We start from the raw sequence: 18,456 nt of genomic DNA on the forward strand, positions 1-18,456 counted from the left end.
GATGGAAGGAAAGAGAATGCTTGATTCTGAGGCAATGGCATGTCATACTTCATAGACGATGCTGGCTGCACAGTTGACAACATTTAGGTTTCTTTCAGTTCTGACTCTTCTCTTCAAATCTAAGTGGGTGTTTCCAAATGAATACAGAACGCTTCAGTTAGGTTTCCTTTTGATCTAAATAAAGTTTCTCCTTCCCCACTTTTGAAAACAACAACAACAATAATAATAGCTAACCCCAGTATAGCACTTACACTGTGTCACATCCTCTTCTAAGCACTTTATGTGTATATATATATGTGTGTGTGTATATATATATATGTGTATATATATATATATATATATATATACACACACACACACACACACACACACACACAAACTCATTTAATCTTCCTAATAACACTATGAGGTTAATACTATCAGTGTCCCCATTTTACAAACAAGGAAATTGTGGCACAAAGTGATGAAGTAACTTATCCAGGGGCATACTGCTAGTAAGCAGAAGAGCCGGGACCCAAACCACCTGGCTCCGCTCTTCCACCATCATTCTTAGCTTTTCTAAGGTCAGAACCTGAGAAGCTTTGATGTGTCAATCTTCTAGAAACCACTGTTAGGCTACAGAGCTTAAGCTCTGGTTTCATCAGAGCAGTCTTCTAATGGCTCCCGGTTGCCTCCTGCATAGGTGGAGCTGAACGCCCTGACCTTACTTTGAAGGCCATTACCCCCTAGTCCTACCCCAATCTAGCCAGGGTCCCCACTAGTACCCAGGGGTGCCCTCATAATCTGTGAGCCTAGGCCTTTCTGTTCTCTCCCCATGATTAATGCTGCAGTATCTTCTCTAAAAATCAAATTCTCAGAAAAACACCAGATGAAAGCCCTCCTTCTTCTTTGCGTCTTGGGACTGGGTTTTGTGTGACATTCCCTGGCCCTCGTTTCCCTGCCTTTCCCACTGCTCCTCTACTTATGTCCAAGCTGCTGATCACTCTTCCCTCTCGTCCTTTACACTTAGCTCTGTTTGCTCATCATCTGCACAGAGAAGTTTGGCTTTTTCTTCTGGCAGTATTGCCCACTATGGAGTATTAAGCAGTCTTCCAACCAGAATAAATAGTTACCGAGTACCTGCTGTTGCCCGGGATATCTTCTCTTTCAGCTGGTTTGTGAGGAAGCCCTTGTATACCGACACCATGTTCTATTCTTCTCATTGGTGCATTCATGCATGCATTCATTAATTCATTCTTCATTCAACAATTATTTATTGAACCTTAGCTGGGCCCTAGCTAAGAGATTTGATGAATAATAAAAGCTATAAAACATAGTCCCTATCTTCATAGACTAACACTATAGTAGAGTATTTAAAACCAGAAACCATATTAGAGTTGTTATAACCCAACCTCTTCTGGCTACACATGAGGCGGTCAAGGCCTCATCTTGGAGTGACTTGCCCAGGGCCTGAGGGCCAGTAAGGGATCAAGGCAAGAGCTCCTAGAACTCTTTCCACCGTTCCCTTCTGCCTTGAAGGCAGGGAACAAGAGGGACAAAATCAACTGTCTCTGACTGGCAGGTTATTGCTCATTGAACTGCATGTTCTCAACAATATCCTGCAGGCCTTTTTGAAAGGCTGGAACCCTCCCAACCCCCCACCCCCCCGCCAGGAAGACTCAGCCTTGGAGCTCAGGTTGGAGGGTGTCTGAAGCCCTGTATTCTCAATCATTAACTACACCAGCACCCAGGGCCCAGGCTTCCTTCCTATATGCTCCTGCTCTTCGGCACTTCCAGTAACCCTGCTCTCACAACAGGGCTCAAGCCCCTCAAGTATGGAAACTGACGAGTCACTGTGGTTAAGAGCAGGGGTCCAGAAGTCAGAGAAACCTGGATTCAAGTCCTGCCTCCTCCACTTATTAGCTTTTGACATTAGACAATTTATATCCTATCATTCAACCACGAATTTATTGAGCTTCTTGACAGAGTGTTCCAGGCACCGAAGGTAGAAACTAAGCAAGACAGACATGCCCTGACTCTCACGGGTCTCACATTCCACTTGGGGAGCCAGTCCATCAGGGCAACAGCAAATAGTCACCACGGGGTGATTTCAGGGAGGGATCGATATTTCAAAACAGCAGGGGATGACAGAATAGGTGAGACAGGCCAGGCACAGTGGCCAGGGATGATCTCATGTACAAGGTGACATCTGAGCTAAGACCTGCAGCCTGGGAAGACAGGGGAAGGCAGGGAGAGGGCATCAGGCAGTGGGCACAGCTCACTGTGCCCTAGTCCCACCCCAATCTACTCTGGGTCCCTAGTGGTTTGTGTGCAAAGGCCCTGGGGCAAGGGAGGCTTGGCCTGTTTGAGGAGGAGCGAAGTATCTTCATCTGGAAAGAGCATGGCTAACAAAAGCATTTGTGCCCTTGGGTTGTTTTGAGGACTACATTAGCTGCGTGTACCGAGGCCTTAGTGGAGTGTCTGGCAGTAAATGCTGGCTGTGTATTATGGTTCCAAACTTTGTTGCTAGGGGGCACATCCCACCCTAACTGGGTCCCTAACACTGTGGAACACAGGCCCTTTTTCCTTTTCTTGGAAATAACACTTGTTCCCTCTTTGTGGAATGTACTCCCACACCTCCCCTGCCCCATCCCTGCCAGCAAACCATGAATGGTTGTTTAACTCTCAGTTTAAATGATGGCCCTTCCTTCTCCATACTCACAGCATTGGCCTGGCAGGTTGCATACCCATGTGAGGACCTGCAGTGCCATCCTGGGAGCTGGCTGCTTATCCAAAAGCTCTGAAAGGGACTGGCACCAGCCTCCAACCTCACCTGGCTGTGTGGTCCTGCCCTTCTGTGTGTGCTGGGCCTCCCTTCACGTCTGGCCAAGCTGTTACCTCCCTACCCTCCCTCTCTATCACGGTACCTTGGAGCACCTTGTTCTTCGCTTCAAACGCACATCTCATGTTGAGGTGGTAGGTGGATGCGACTGTTGTCTTCGGATAACTATTTATCGATGAATGTCCCCACCCTCTCCTGGTGCTCCTCTCACTGCTCAGTCCCCACCTCAGTGTCCTTTGCCAACTCATCCCCTTCTGCTTGGTCACTTGAGGTTGGAGCTTCTCAGGGCTGAAGCCCAGCATCTCCTCTCCTGACAGGCTCCCTCCCTAAGTGACCTCACCCCTGCTCACATGCCCAGATGCCTCAAAGATGCCCTAGTATATACCTCTCTCCCCAGGCCTCCTCCAACTGCAGACCTGTTTTCCAAGGCCACCTCTCCACCTCCTCCTGGATACCTCAGGGCATCTCAAACTCAGCATATCGCATGCAGTCCACCATTGTCCCTTTAGATCTGAGTTGAGTGCGGGACTCCCCAGTTCAGGCAGGAGCAGCTTATTCAACCATTCAGTAAAGCAGGATGGCAACCTCAGAGTCACTCTTGATGCCTCCCTGACCTCCTAACTCCCATATCCACCATCCACCGGGAACTGCTGGCTTCACTCCTAAATATAACTTACCCCTGTGGGTCTTTCCGCCCCTGCCCGCTGTCCTCCGCCTATGGAGGCCGTCTCCCTGCCTCCGCCCTGGCTCCCTCACCTGCCCGTTCCAGTGTGCTCTCCACGCAGCAGCCACAGTGGCATTTAGAGAGGCAGATCTGATTCCATCATTCTCTCCCATTTGACAGTTCTCTGGGGCTTCTCGTGGCCCTCAGGAGGAAGCCTGGTTTCCCTCAGTGGCCCTGCTGCCTCTGGTCCCTCCTCCCTATCCGTTCTTAGCAAGAGAAGGGTAGAAAGGGAATCTGTCCCAGGGCTCAGGAGTGGGTGGAGGAGGGAAAGTGCATCCTCGGGGCTTTGGCAGGGTGACAGGACAGTGTGGCTCTTGGTCTGCAGCCTGAGCTGGACCATGACTGAGCGATCCCATAGAACTGGGCTCTTCAGATAACCTTTGGTGGCCAGTCTCCCACTTCCCCTGGCCTGGGACAAGGACTCCCTGTGGGGGCCTCGGACATTCAACTTTTACCCTTAGTATGAGTGGAGGCTTCTCAGTTAACGCTGCCGACCCCTAGAGGCCTTACTCTCTGGGAGTCTGCTGCAGAGAAGGGTCTGTGTCGTTGCTGCAGTTCCTATGGGACCTCCCAGAAACCAAGGATTGGGGTCACCCTCTAGTGACAAACAGAATCCAACACCTTCTCCCTCCTCTGCTGCTGTCCTCTGTTCCAGCCTCTGCCCTTCCGTCCTGCGTCCTCTCAGCACAGCTGCTGGGCCGTCCTCTCACCCATACGTCAGGCACAGCACTGCTCCGCTTCACAGCCTCCCCGTTTTCCTCCGAGTACAAACCACAGTCCTTAAAATGCCCAAGGCCGACCTGATTTGGCCTAGTTACCTCTCTGATCTCAACTAGACTAGGCTAACCCCTCAGCCTTTCTGTAGGTGTCCTGGTGACTTATACGCTCGGCCCAGAGCCCTCTGTCCCGAAACCCTGAGACCCTCTCTTACCTCCTCCAGGTATTGGCTCGAAGTTCCCTGCTCAGGAAGGTCTTACTTGGCCTCTCAATCTAAATGTACCACCTCCAACTCCACATAAACTTCCTACCCCTTTCTATGGTATTTTTTCTCCTGAGCATTTCTCACCATGGAACAGGCCATATATTCTGTTTATTTATCTTATTTACTATTCATCTCTCCCAACTAGAATGTAAGCCTCCTGGAGGTGGGGGGGTGGGGGTGGCTTATATCTGCGTCTCTGGCATCTAGAATGGTACCTGCCAAATAAATATGTGCTCCATAAGCGAACACAGTTTTTCTTTTCTGCACTCCCTGGGTTGCGGGGTGCATGCTAAGCGCATCCTCAAGGCCAGGATCTGTCTCAAGTCTTTTTGAAAACCATTCCTTTCCTACATGCCCTCCTGCCCCTGAGCCTGCCCTCATCATGCCCATTGCTGAGGCCTCAGGACTGAATCACATTTTTGGAGTCTTCCCAGGATAAGCCAATCGTCATGATTATGCTACAGCAATGGTCGTGTATAATTATAATCATTATCCTATATGAACAACCCACTGCTACTCTGTAATTCCAATGGTAATTGCTGGCCTTCTGAGGACTGAGCTGGCTTGGACGGTGTGTGCCCATTTTCTCTGAAGCTACCCTCTGGAACATAAGCAGGTAGGCACTGCCAAGTGGCAGAGGTGCTCAACAATTTTTCCCTCTCCACGGACCCTTACTTCAATTGCTAATGAGAATAAGGGTGGAGGTCACCCAAGGAGTAATGCTGTCTGGAAGAATTTTCTACCATTTCTTCTAGTCTAGGGCCAGTCCAAGTGATTTCGGGTAGCAGAGCCAAAAGGTTGAAAACGAGACAGTGCAGTGGAGTCTCTGGCTGAAAACAACCTCTCTCTGCCGTCAACAGTGGCCTTGATAGGTGGCTGAGAGCCAGGCCTTTGTGGGAGTCTCCTGAGTAGTTTCTCACCCCCTGTCTTTGAGCCCCACCATGGCATGTGCCAGCTTTCTTCAGGTAAATCTGCCTAGGCCCTGGCTCCCTGGGACTGTGCTCAGAGCCCTTCAGAATCTTCCCCTTCTGTGCTCCGGCCTCCTGCCAGGCCCTGCACCAGCCCCTGCTTCTCACTTTTCCATGGGCACATCTGACACCTTGGTGCTTCTGGGCCTTTGCTCCAGTGGTGGCACGGCCCTGCGCTTAACAGGGCAAAGGAATCTCCCCTGAGATGCCAGCCATGTCTTTGTAGTTATCCTGTAGACCCTGAAGAGGGGACCGCATGACCTGAGTGCTGGCCTCAGAGGGGCCGAGATGCTGCCTTTCTACTCAAGCAGTTTCAGCTATTCCTCTAGCAAAGAAAAGCCTTACCAGGGGCCAACATCAGTCCATTGATTTTCAACCAAACACAGATTTGCTGGGCAGGAGGAGGCAATAGAAGGCAAGGCAGGAGCTGAGCCTCGAAAGAGAATGCACCAGCACCAGCTGTCACACGGACCACGGAGCGTCCCTCCCAGGGCTGTGGGCTCCTGCTCCCTCCACCTCCCATCTGCAGCAGAAGGGTGGGAGTCAGTTCCCAGGAGATGGCTTCTCCAGTCTGAAATAAACGTTTGCCAAGATGGGACCAAGAAGTATACCCTTGGTGTCCCAGAACACAATGGCTTCTAGGTAAGAGTTAAACTGGCCTTTTGTGCAGAGGTGAAACACCTTACCTCTGCTGTACACAGCTTTAGTCATCCAAAAATGCAATCATGGAGGTAAACAACAGGAAAATTAATTAGAACAGTTGCCCACAATACCCATTTTTCCTCTTTTTCCATTTGCTCCTTTTTCTCCTTTTGGGCCTTGAGGACCAGGCTGTCCATCTGTTCCATTGTGTCCTGGCAACCCGCCAGCTCCTGGAGGTCCTGCATCAAAACACGGAAACAGGGACATTTAAAAAAAATCTTCATTGAAGTTACTGTGATTTCCTCTACCAGTGAAACAGCGGGCATCAATGCCTTTTCCACATCCTCTTCCACTTCTTCCCTTCCTTCTCTGGCTGAAGCAGTGCCAAGAAGGGGATGGTGACGGCAGAACCTCAGGTAAGGGGCGCCAAGAAGGAGACACACAGCCAGGACTGTCTCAGGCTCTCACCCTCCCCACATCTGTCCTGGCAGAGAGATCCTAGGGCTCTGGCCACCCACAGCTGCCCCTTGAACTAGAAAAGTCCATAGGCTCTTACCTGGTGGTCCAGGAGGTCCTGAAACAGAAAAAAAATTTAGATGAGAAACCTTGGGTTGAAGAAAGAGAAACCAGCACTGAACCCAGAAAACAAAAAGCACCCTCCCATCTTTGAATCTCCTAATCATCTACTGACCCTAAGGAACAGATTCCACACCTTCTATTTAGAACTCATTACATTTGGCCAAAAGATCCTTTAAAATAATTCGACAAAGACCCATTTGCCAATCAAACCACTTTTGCTTAAGTTTCAATGAACCAAGATTAATTTCTGAGCTGGCCTCACTGTAGATTCACAAATTAGTCATCTCTCAAGCTGTCAGCCTCATAAACGGAGGGCCAGTAACAATGCTGGTGGGACGAGTGCAGCTCGAGCACAGGGGGTTAGCGAATGATGGTGCTGTCATTGCGGGACGGAGATTTGGCTGTCCCAGGAGTCGCTTCAAGTGCTCCCATGTGGCTGGCTTGTCTCATCTGAGCCACTGGAGGGAGTTGGAAGTGGAAGCTGACTAGCTAGATTTCTCTTTTGTTACATAATATAGCTTGAGAAAAATTGAGAGCGCAGATCAGGTAACAAATACCTTTCTTAGCGTGTATATACCCAAGGATCTAAGGGGTTCAGATGAATCCAATTGATTTTGCTCCCACCAATAGGAATGTCTTATTATCAACTATTCTATTTGAGTACTCAGACAAGCTAATGAGGTTGTAACTTGAACTGTTGATTTCCTATTCTTCTCTCTTTCTCTCTCTCTCTCCTCTTTTCCTTTTTAAGATAGAGCCTCACTCTGTCACCAGGCTGGAGTGCAGTGGCATGATCTTGGCTCACTGCAAACTCCGCCCCCCAGGTTCAAGCAATTCTCCTGCCTCAGCCTCCCGAGTACCTGGGACTACAGGTGCATGCCACCATGCCCAGCTGTTTGCATTTTTAGTAGAGACAGGGTTTCACCATGTTGGTCAGGATGGTCTCGATCTCTTGACCTTATGATCTGCCTGCCTCGGCCTCCCAAACTGCTGGGATTACAGGTGTGAGCCACTGCACCTGGCCCTTTTTGTTTCTTTAGACTACATATAATGATTTGTCAATATTGGCATGGCAAGGTCTTTCCATAAATCTAAGCTTGTGACCATTCACAAAACAAGCATTAACTAAGCACTTACTATGTGCATCAAACTCCACCAAGAAATCTTGGTCCCTGTATCTGTCACGTTCACAGTCTATGTGGGGAAGGTGAACTCTTTGAAACCATAATGTAGTATGAGAGAGCTACAGTGAAATGTCCACTCCCATACCTCTGACAAGGGGTACTGGGGAAGTGTGGGCACTCAGTGGTCTGAGAAGGGTCCTGGAGCCATGACATTGAAGAAATAGGGCTTAATGAGATCTGGAACTCTATGCATGGGCCACCAAGAGTAAAGGTACAGAGGTGGGGACTTATAAGATTCAGGGTGGGAGGAAGTGAGAGGACTAGCCCAGCTGGAGTGTGGAGAGATGAGGCTGAAGAAGGACCTGGGTATGGTGGGTGGCAGAAGCACTTGGCTGCCAAGCCAAGAAGTGTAGATGGTATCTGTGAGGCAGGAGGGAGCCATGGAAGGTTCTTAGGCAGGGGATGATGCTGTGAAAGCAATGTGGATTTGACAGCCTCTTTCTAGCTGGAAGATGGATAGAGCTAGGTGCAACAAGACGAGAGAGACAGTGACAAAGAGGCAGGAACAGAGACATGGAGGATGACTATTGCAGAAAAAAAAAAACCCAGGGAATCCTTGTAGTTAAAATCAGTGACAAGGTTGTGGATAAATGTGCTGACTGTGGTGTTGTAGAGAAAGCTAGAAATTCAAGAGGTATTTCAGCAGAACGAGCAGGAATCCATGTCTGATTGGGTAGGAGGCAAAGGAGGGCCTGTGATACAGATGGATAGCGTCTATGTTGACATATTCCTGGGAGAAATAGGTATTTGAGGGTATGCTTTCAATACATAACAGTCCTATTCTGGGCAAAAATGGTTGGCTAAAAGTGGCATCACATTCTCTAGGGTCAGTACAACTTGCGTCTCCATAACTTTACCACCAGATGGCGCACACGTACTGGGAAGGGGGTGATGTGGCCAGTTAAGAGAGTCAGAGAAAATCAATTAATCATCGTTCCCGACGACAGAGGGAGCCATATTCAGACTGGTAGAAGGATGCTTTGACTGTAAGACGGACGACTTGCCAGTACACAGTAGGTTTCAAGATTTCCCAGGACAGTCTGATAACCATGTCCATGCATCGGGACTGTTGGTGAGAGCTCCCGGCTGAAGCTGTATATTCAGGACACATTGGCGTGGCCAAGGGTCTTACTATGGTGAAGTGCTTAGATTAGGGTTTTCTGCAAGAACTCCACTGATGCCCTAAGGATAGCGTTCCTCTCATATGAATCCAGAGAATTGTCTGCAATGCCTATTAAAATGCAAATACCCAGGTCCTATCTGGAGTTCCTAATTCAGTTTGGATTTAGAGTGAAGCCCAAGAATCTGCGTTTTTACCAAGCGTCATAGGTAGCTGGGATGCAGACGGTCATGGGCCCTCTGATGTGGTATGAAAATTTTCTGGGAAAAGAATCAGTCACCATCAGCGGACCCTTAGAGGGGTTCTTGACCCTAAAAAGGTTCAGAGCTACTAGTCTTAAGGCAAGAGTAAAAAGTCTAGGCTAGAATTGGTAATGGAAGAGGGGGAGGGCCACACCCCACCTGGAGAGAGGCAAGTGAGAGAAGAGGCACTAGGAAAGAGAGAATCATCAGAAGACACGTGGAGGAGGAAATCCAGGAGGTCTAATGCCCCAAAGCTAGAGGAGGAGAGAATTTCAGAAGAGAAAGGAAGACAGTCCCAGACAGCTCAGCAGTCCAGGCAAACATAAAACGTGCTGAGGCATAGGGAACTATGGTGATGGCGGGATGCCCTCTTGTCCTCTCAGAATGCCAGCCCGGCTCTCCAGGGGCCCCAACATCTGGAAGAGCCCCCAAATGGGTCAAATAACATCAAATGTCATGATATGTGCCAACTGAGTGTTTAGAAAACTTTTTCAACTCTTGACCCTTCTTTTTCTTGAATGCCACATCCTCAAGGAATATGTGCAGACATCCATGTTCCTGCTAGCAGTGCATGCAGGGCTGGTGCCCTGGGCCTGCCACCCATGCAGGTTCATAGGGTTTCACCTCACAAGGGGGCTTCAGGTGTGGGCTTAATGCTCTGTGGTCACCACTTAGAAATTCCCAATGATCTTGCCTTTGAATTTGTGTTTTGTAAATGAAGTCCAATGGGTCAATAAAGTAGGCATAGAGGGCTTGGTGGAGTCCCACTCCCACCACCTTCCTAGGATAGGTTGCCTGTCATCTGCTCCCTTGCCCCGTGATGTGTCCTCTGTACTCCTTGCCCTGTCAGTAACTTCCGCCACCTTCCACCCCAGTAGGGACCCAGGCACAAGTGCAGGAAAGGTGGGGCTAAGTGGTGCCGTGCCTGCCTACGTCACAGGGCAGGACCCCTGGTTCCTGTGAGGGTCTGTGCTTTCCCAATAAGTATTTCATGCTTTGGGGAGTATGACATTAGGCAGCAGATAAAAACTCACACCAAAACAGGTCAAGACTGGAAGAAAGAAAGAAGCCCTTTTTTTTCTGCTTCTTTTGGACAAGAAACCCTGCATTTGCATTTTTCACTGGGCCCTGCAAATTATGTAGCTCACGGTAACTGTATCCATCCCACACTCCTAACCAGAATTGATTAAAACTGGGTGGATGCTTGGTAAGAGCTGAGCCATGCAGATATTTTTTTTTTCCTTGAAATCTAAAATTGGCCACATGCCCCTAGTTATGTAAACTTGAGGTCTGTGACGGCCATGAACACTAAAAACAAGTCAGTCTGCAGAGAGAAGTGCCAATTCCAGTCAATTTGTGCTGGCTTTCTGGAACAGCAGAAAAGAATGCTACGAGGCTGTGCTCAGCGTCACTAACGCGTGATTGATATTCGCCTAGGTACAGAATGAGAGAGTAGTGACAAGTATCATAACTGGGTTAGGCTCACTTGCCGGCAAGGAAAATGTGTAGTGCTTCTGCCCCCATAAGCAGTTCAGTAACTTGATGATTCCCAGCAAATCCACATGAAGAGGATGCAGTGAGTGAAGAATCATTCAAGAACATGGCTTCTTCAAGACACCTGCTCTCCCAGAAGATATGCTTCTGGGTTCCCAAGGAAATGTGGGCTCCCGAGTAAGATGTATTCAGAAAAACATACAGTATTTGACAAACTCTGTACTAGCAAAAATAACTAATTACTTGAGCTAGGGGATTAGGCTCACAATCCAACTGAGATGTTAAAGTTTGCACAGAATGGCATAGCATCTGTCCTGACTGCCGTAGCAGTGATAGCTGGATGAGGAAGAGGAATGGGAGCAGGGTTGCCTGGTCACAGCGGGACCAGCCTCAGGTTAATGAGAGCCTGCTTTTCGAAGATGAATGCAGTGGAAAGCTAAATCTCGTTCCTGGTCCCCAAGCCCAGGCTCTGCTCTGGCACATCTCCCTGCCAGGCATCCTCTTAGGGCTCAGAACCAATGCTCTCTGTCCAGCCACTGGAGCTACTCAGTTCATTCCTGGGTCCTGTCACGCACCCTCCTGCCAACTACCCTGTCCCCAGTCCAGGCCTCATCCCAAAGCATCCTCTTGCTTTGCAACTTGTATTTTTCACATCTAATTTTAAGTGAAGAACTTTCTGTGTGAAAGAGGGCCCAATTTCAATCTGGCATGAAAGGAGAAGGTGCTGTCTTTTGAAAAGCATTTGGAAGTGCTAAAGGAAAACCTACTCAACCCACTTCTAACACGGATGACATCCCCACCTCCCTGCCGATCTCTCCTAAGTGATCTCAATAGCTCCATCCTGTGCATTCACTGTACAGCCTGGCTCTCAGGTCTGTCACTACAAAAAAATAAAATGAAAAAGGAAGATGCTTTTCCTGTGCCTCTCAACAGGCTTTTGTGCCTGTAATTCTGTCCTTCCATTTCTCTAGCACTCATTACTGTCACATATAACTCTGAAAAGGGACTTCCAGAGATGGAATAAAGATGCTTAAGGTATAAGAGTTTCAGAATAAAGGACCAAGCTGTTCTGAAGATCTTTAATTTCCAGTGAGGGCTGAAATACGACTTGAGTTATTCAATTAGCATTTCCCAAGAAGCCACAGGATTATACTTTTTCTCTCGGAGGCCAAACTAAGTGAACGTGAGTCAGACTTGGATTTGGGGTTCCTGAGGGGAGCTTCTTTCTTACCATCTCACCTCCGTTCACACACTCACATAACCACAGCAAACTCACATTGCACTCCTAATGCAAGGCAGGTAATGAGAAGGAGGTGACAGAAATATTGCTAAAAAGGGCTAGGCTTCCTACAACCTGATACAAACTGTGCAGGGTTTTTCAACCCTAGCCTGGCCTCCCCACGGACTGGGACCATCAACTGAGAAGTCCTGCAAAAGCTTCACGTGGCTTCAAGGTCTCATGGTAATGTTTTAAAGTCAGAGGGGATGGTTCTAGCACTCCATAACATACAACTGGGCCACCACACCTGTACTTCTGATAACAGAACTCTATTAACTAGCAAGGACTTTTCCCTTCCTCCCCCACCCCCACTCTGTTAAAAACTCATGGGAATAAGAAAAACATCTCTGGCTCTGGTTCAAGATACCACATGTTTCTAATTACCCAAGTCCTAGTTATTTTCCATGGCTCTATTTCTATGGCAATACTGAAAATACTATTTTTCATAATCATATTACAATGGGCTTCAGCTCATTAAAAACATCTGGTGAAAGTAAACCAACATGTATTTTTATAACATCATGTCTTCCTAGGTGTTCATTCTGCCTTGGGCCTCCGGCAGCACACGTGCTTGTTGTATGGGCGGCTCTGCTGAGCAGCCGGCCTACCTGTGAGGCAGATGCCCTTGGTGCTGTTGCACAGGTCCACCATCACTCGGATCTGCAGGGGAGAGAGGGTCATCAGAGCAGACAGTAGGCAGTGGGCCCTGGGCTCACCCTTTATTCACATGAGCAGAAAGCAATCATAGGTAGTCACCAAGTACCTTCAGGAGAACATGCAGTTCAAGGAAATTGCAGTGATGTCCCACATCATGACAATGCAGTCAACCATAGATAATGCACAACGGTGATTTCATAAGATTACAGTGGAGCTGAAAACCTCACTTGTGCAGTCACGAGAGAATGTCTTGGTGCAATGCATGACTTTGTGTTTGTGGTCATGCTGGTATAAACAAACCTCCCACACTGCAGTGTGTAGAAAGCATAGCACGTATAATTACGTATGGCACATCATACTTGAAAACAAATGACTACTACTGCTTTATGCACTTACTATATTATACTTTAAAAAGTCTTTTTTTAAAAAGTTTCCAGCTGACATCTTGACTTCACCATATTTTGTATTGTTATTTTAGAGTGTACTCCTACTTAGAAGAAAAAAGTTAACCGTAAAACAGCCTCAGGTAGGTCTTCAGGAGGTATGCCAGAAGAAGGCACTGTTACCATAGGAGATGACAGCTCCGTGCATGTTACTTTCCCCGGAGACCCTCCAGTGGGACAGGATGTGGAGGTGGGATACAGTGATACAGACGAGCCTCACCCTGTGTAGGCCTATGCTAATGTGTGAGTTTGTGTCTTCATTTTTAACAAAAAAAGCTTAAAAAGTAAAAACAAACAAAAAGCACCAAACTTTAGAAATAGAAAAAAGCTGACACCATAAGGATATAAAGTATTTTTGTAGATCCATACAATGTGTTTGTGTTTTAAGTGTTATTATGAGTCAAAAAGTGAAAAGAAATTTAAATTTTATAAAGTGAACAAGTCACAGTAAGCCAAGGTTAATTTATAAAGAAAAATATTTTAAAATAAAGTTGCCTAAGTGTATAGTGTTTATAGAGAATAGCATGGGGTACAGTCATGTCCTGGGCCTTCACATTCACTGCCACTCACTCACTCACTGACTCTCCCAGGGCAACCCCAGTCCTGCAAGCTCCATTCCTGGTGAGTGTTCTATACAGGTGAGCCATTTTGAATCTTTCATACTATTGTTTTACTGTACCTTTTCTATGCTTAGATACACAAATATTTACCATTGTGTTACAGTTGCCTGCAGCATTCGGAACTCTAACACGTTGTATAGGTTTGTAGTCAAGAGCAATAGGCTCCCTCAGAGAGCGGAGGTGCGTTGTGGGCTAAGCATCTAGTTTCGTGCAGGTCCATGCCATAATGTTTACACAACAAAATTGCCTAATGACACATTTCTTAGAATGTATCCCTGTCATTACATAACATATGACTATAGTTAACATAAAGCTTAAAAGAAACCCTTAAAAGATGTAAGAATATTTGCTATCAGCAGCTTATCTATCAACATTATTAACAGAAATTCCTTGAATTTCTGTGGAATTTTGGCAGAGCATGATGAGGGAATTGCCAAATCCAACTACCATGACTGTAATCAGTCTGCCCCCACAGCGTCGGAAGGGCTCAGTTTGTGGGCCTGAATAGAAGGGGTGGTAAGCCTAGTGGTGGGATGAGCACAGACAAGGTACTTAGCCTCTTGGAACTCTGGTCTTTTCCTCTGAATAATACAAGCACCTGGCCTTGAGGATTGTACTTGCTCAGTACCTGGGATGTGGAAACTGCCCCTGGGTGGCAGTGATTCTCATGTCATGTGGACACTCTCCCCTGGATGACCACCTGTGGTGGATGGTCACTGCAGCATGCCATTAGTCTGATGTTTTGAAAACCAGTGGAAGACATCCAGCTTCCCCACATCCACTGTTTATCTCTTCCCATTTTCCACACTGCTCCAATGAGCTTCAGAGAAAACGAATCTGATCCGGCTAAATTCTTAGGCTGATACTGAAAGATCTCTAGAATAAATGAAAAAATGCAAATGCAGAACAGCACATATAACATACTTTTGTTTATGTAAAACAGTGGTGCACACAGAAATGCTTCTATATGCTTCTCTCTTGCTGCTTTTAAGATACTCTCTGTCTTTCCAGAATATTTCTGGAGATAGATCTAGGAAACCTCAAGTGAGGGGAAAATGGAGGGCCAGGGTGGAAGGGGCCTGTACTAAACATGATACACCTTTGTCTTTTCCAAAATTTCACTGATTACTCTTTCCATTAAACTATTTTTCAAAATACCAAGTTTTGATGTGAAGGGAAAATGATTTTGTCTTAAATATAGATTTATTCTGTTTGTTAGGAGATCCAGAAGAAAACTCATACTGTATTTACTTTGTGTCAAGTATGTCAACCACAATTTATTGACTGCTTTAGAAACTTATCGTGAAATATATCATACATATCACACATAAAGAAATTGTGGGCCTGGTGTGGTGGATCATGCCTGTAATCCCAATGCATGGTAGGCCAAGTGGGAAGATTGATTTGAGTTCAACCAGCCTGGGCAACATAGTAAGACCCTTTCTCTACAAAAAAAATTAAAAATTAGCTGGATGTAGTGGCATGCACCTATAATCCCAGTTACTTGGGAGGCTGAGGTGGGAGGATTGTTTGAACCCTGGAGGCTGAGGCTGCAGTGAGCAGTGATCCCACTACTGCACTCCAGCCTGGGCAACAGAACAAGACCCTGTCTAAAAAAAAAAAAAAAAAAAAAAAAAAAAAAGGAAAAGAAATAAAATGTGTACACATAATTTAATGATGGATAATATGACAAACACATATATATGAAATGAAATGGAAGCTTATCAATGCCTTGGAAGCCTTCCAATGTCCCCTCATCCACAACAGCTCTCTGAGTTGGAGTACACTGGGCAGTATTACTCTCCATTTTATTCAGATAAGTAAGTAGAGATTTAGAGAGATGGCATCATTTACTCAAAATCACACAGCTTACTGGTAGGAGAATGGGACTCAGCTCCAGGTTTCCTAATTCCAGGTCCATTCTACTTTCTATTATGTCTCTGGTGATTATCTTAACATCACCAGACAGAAAAAAAAATTGATTCACTGCTTTTAGTCATTTTCACAAATGAATGTAATCAGCTGCACTAGGAACAAAATTTATTGTCTTAAAAAATGTGTAATTGCCCATTTAGAGGACAAGAAAAGACTTCACAATGGCTTCATTTGCTGCCTGGGGGATCACAGCAGAAGGGGTCATTGGAAACAACAGAAGCATCAATAGGGAAATCAGTCTTTCTCGTTGGTACTCATCACTGATCTGGGGCAGGTGCAGCTTCTGTAAAGACTAAGAAGCAGTTTTCATTTCCTGACCTTTGGTTTCATTTGTATGCTAAATGTCAATTTAGATATTTACCAGTAAATTATGTTCATCTTTACTAGAGAATAGTCTTTTAGTGAATTTCGGCTGCGTATATAAGATTGTATTGAGATGAAACAGATGGTATGAAAAGGCGCTGCCAGAAAGTTAGAAAAAAACTTTAAAAAAAAAAAACCACTTTTTTTTCTGGTCATAATGATTAAAAATTGGAATGAAAATAAGAAAAGTCCCAATTGCAAGTTACAAAAATCTAGATGGTCAAATTAAGGAGTCATATTTGGCATAAGGGGCTTCTTAAAACTTGAGGTAGGTCTAGAGAAGGTTGAAGCTGGAAGAGTCCTTAGAGGTCATTGTCCTGGGGGTCCTGGGCATGACCCATTCATGTTGTGGCCCTGCCCCCACCTTGGAGGGAATCTCCCACTGCTCTCCCCCTCCCCTGCCCATTACTGTCACTCAGCTCCAGTCTCACTGGCCTTGTCACCAGTCTTGGCTATGCCTAGTGTGCTGTGCCCTGCATCTTTACCTGGCGGGCTTCACTGATGCCTCAAGTCAGGCTTTCCCTGGTTCCCAGCTAAAGGGAGCCCAGGCAGCCACTCCCCATCACGTCAACTGGCCTTTTGTCTTGTAGCACTTATGATTATCCAGTACAATTGACCTTGAATAACAGGTTTGCACTATGCCCACCTGTACACCAATTTTTATCAGTAAATACAGTCAGTTCTCCATATACACAGATTTTGCATCTGCAACCATCCACAGTATTCAAGGAACGCGAAACTCTCAGAAACAGATGGCTGACTTTCCATATACATGGGATCCACAGGGCCAGTGTCAGGACTTGAGAGTATGCAGATTTTGGTATTCACAGGGGTTCTGGGCCCAATCCCCCACAGATACTGAGGAATGACTATATTATCTCACTTACGTATTTATTACCTACTCTTGCTCCCCAGAGAAAGGAAGCATTCTGTGAGCAGGAAAGCTTGTTCTTTGTTTTGTCTGCATCTCCCGTACTATGATTTGAATACGTCCTCCCAAACGCATGTGTCGGAAACATAATCCCCAACATAAGTGTTGGGAGGTGGAACCTAAAGGAAGACATATAGATCTGCAGAACTCCACCCTCATGAATGGATTAATGCTGATTATAAGAGGGCTTGAGTTCACTCTCTTACCCTTTGCCTTCTGCTGTGGAATGATGCAGGAAGAAGGCCTTCACTAGGTTCTGGTTCCTCAATCTTGGACTTCCCAGCCTCCAGAATTATAAGAAACAAATTTCTATTCATTACAAATTACCCAATCTATGAGAGCAGCACAAAAGAGACTAAGGTACCCTGTGTCTTAAATAGTGACTGGCCTCAGGCCTGGAACTTCTCTGCTGAGAAGTGGTTCAAGCGGGAAAGCACATCAACTATGTCCAAGGGAGAGTTTCCCTGAGAGAAGCTGACAATGAATTGCTAATCAGTTCATGACATGAGCATCTGGCGGTGCTGGGGAGAGGGTGGGTGAGGCACAGGTAAAAAAAGTCCAAGCCAGCCACACTAGCATGGAGGACGAACTTTGTGGGAACGATGGGCTGTCAACCTGAGAGCAAGATAATAAAACAGGACCCCTGGGGGTGGATCCAAGATGGCCGTTTAGGAACAGCTCAGGATTACAGCTCCCAGTGAAAGCGCAGAGGGTGAGTGGACGCCGCATTTTTATTGCCCACAGACTAGGAAATTCCCAGATGGAGGAGCTCCACGGGTCGCCAGCGTGGCTGTTTCCGCCAGCGCGGCTGTGTCGGCCGGCACCGCTGCTTTGCCCCGTATGGCTGCTTTGTGAGCGCCCCGGCGCAGTGGTTCTCCATACAAAATACACTGGTCTGGGTGCCCTTTTGGCTGGTGATTGGAGCCACGGGAACCTGCCCATTCATCTGTTTAAAAAGGGGACTGAACAGGGAACCAGGACAGTAGATTCCAGGGCAAAAAAAGTGCCACGAATCTCAGTTCCACTGTTTAAGCCAGCGCAGTGAGTTGCCGCAGGGGAAAAAACACAGAGATCCCGGTGCCTCTTCAACAGGTGACTGGAACACCAACTTAAAAAAAAAAAGGCTCTGAGGTAGGGAGCCAGGCGATCAGGCTCGGCTAGTCCCACTCCCACAAAAGAACAGCAATCAGAAACTCTCTGGATTGAGAGTTTCACAGCAAGCGCAGCTGAACCTGGGACGGTCCAGCTCTATGGGGGAGGGGCGTCCGCCATTACCGAGGCAGCCCATCATTATGGAGTTAGTCAGCCAATGCTGAGGCAGCCCACCGCTGCCAAGGCAACCCGCCATTGCTGAGGCAGCTCGCCATTGCCAAGGCAACCCACCAATACAGAGAGACTCCGCCTTAACAGAGGCGGACCACCATTGCCGAGGCAGTTCTAACTACACCCATATAAACAGGACTGCAGGGAAG

General features: G+C 46.9%; 1 protein-coding gene across 1 annotated transcript in view; it reads right to left on the reverse strand.

Annotated features, from left to right (window-relative positions):
* Positions 1–18,456, reverse strand: part of GLDN (gliomedin) — a 67,729-nt gene that overhangs the window by 19,114 nt on the left and 30,159 nt on the right. The window contains exons 2-4 of the mRNA XM_017504640.2: positions 12,644–12,695; positions 6,694–6,711; positions 6,269–6,376 (exon numbers count right to left, since the gene is read on the reverse strand). Coding sequence (XP_017360129.1) covers positions 6,269–6,376; positions 6,694–6,711; positions 12,644–12,695 — 178 coding nt within the window. The remainder of the gene's footprint in view (positions 1–6,268; positions 6,377–6,693; positions 6,712–12,643; positions 12,696–18,456) is intronic.

The sequence above is a fragment of the Cebus imitator genome, unplaced genomic scaffold, assembly GCF_001604975.1.
Source record: "Cebus imitator isolate Cc_AM_T3 unplaced genomic scaffold, Cebus_imitator-1.0 Scaffold325, whole genome shotgun sequence".
Classification (NCBI taxonomy): Eukaryota; Metazoa; Chordata; class Mammalia; order Primates; family Cebidae; genus Cebus; species Cebus imitator.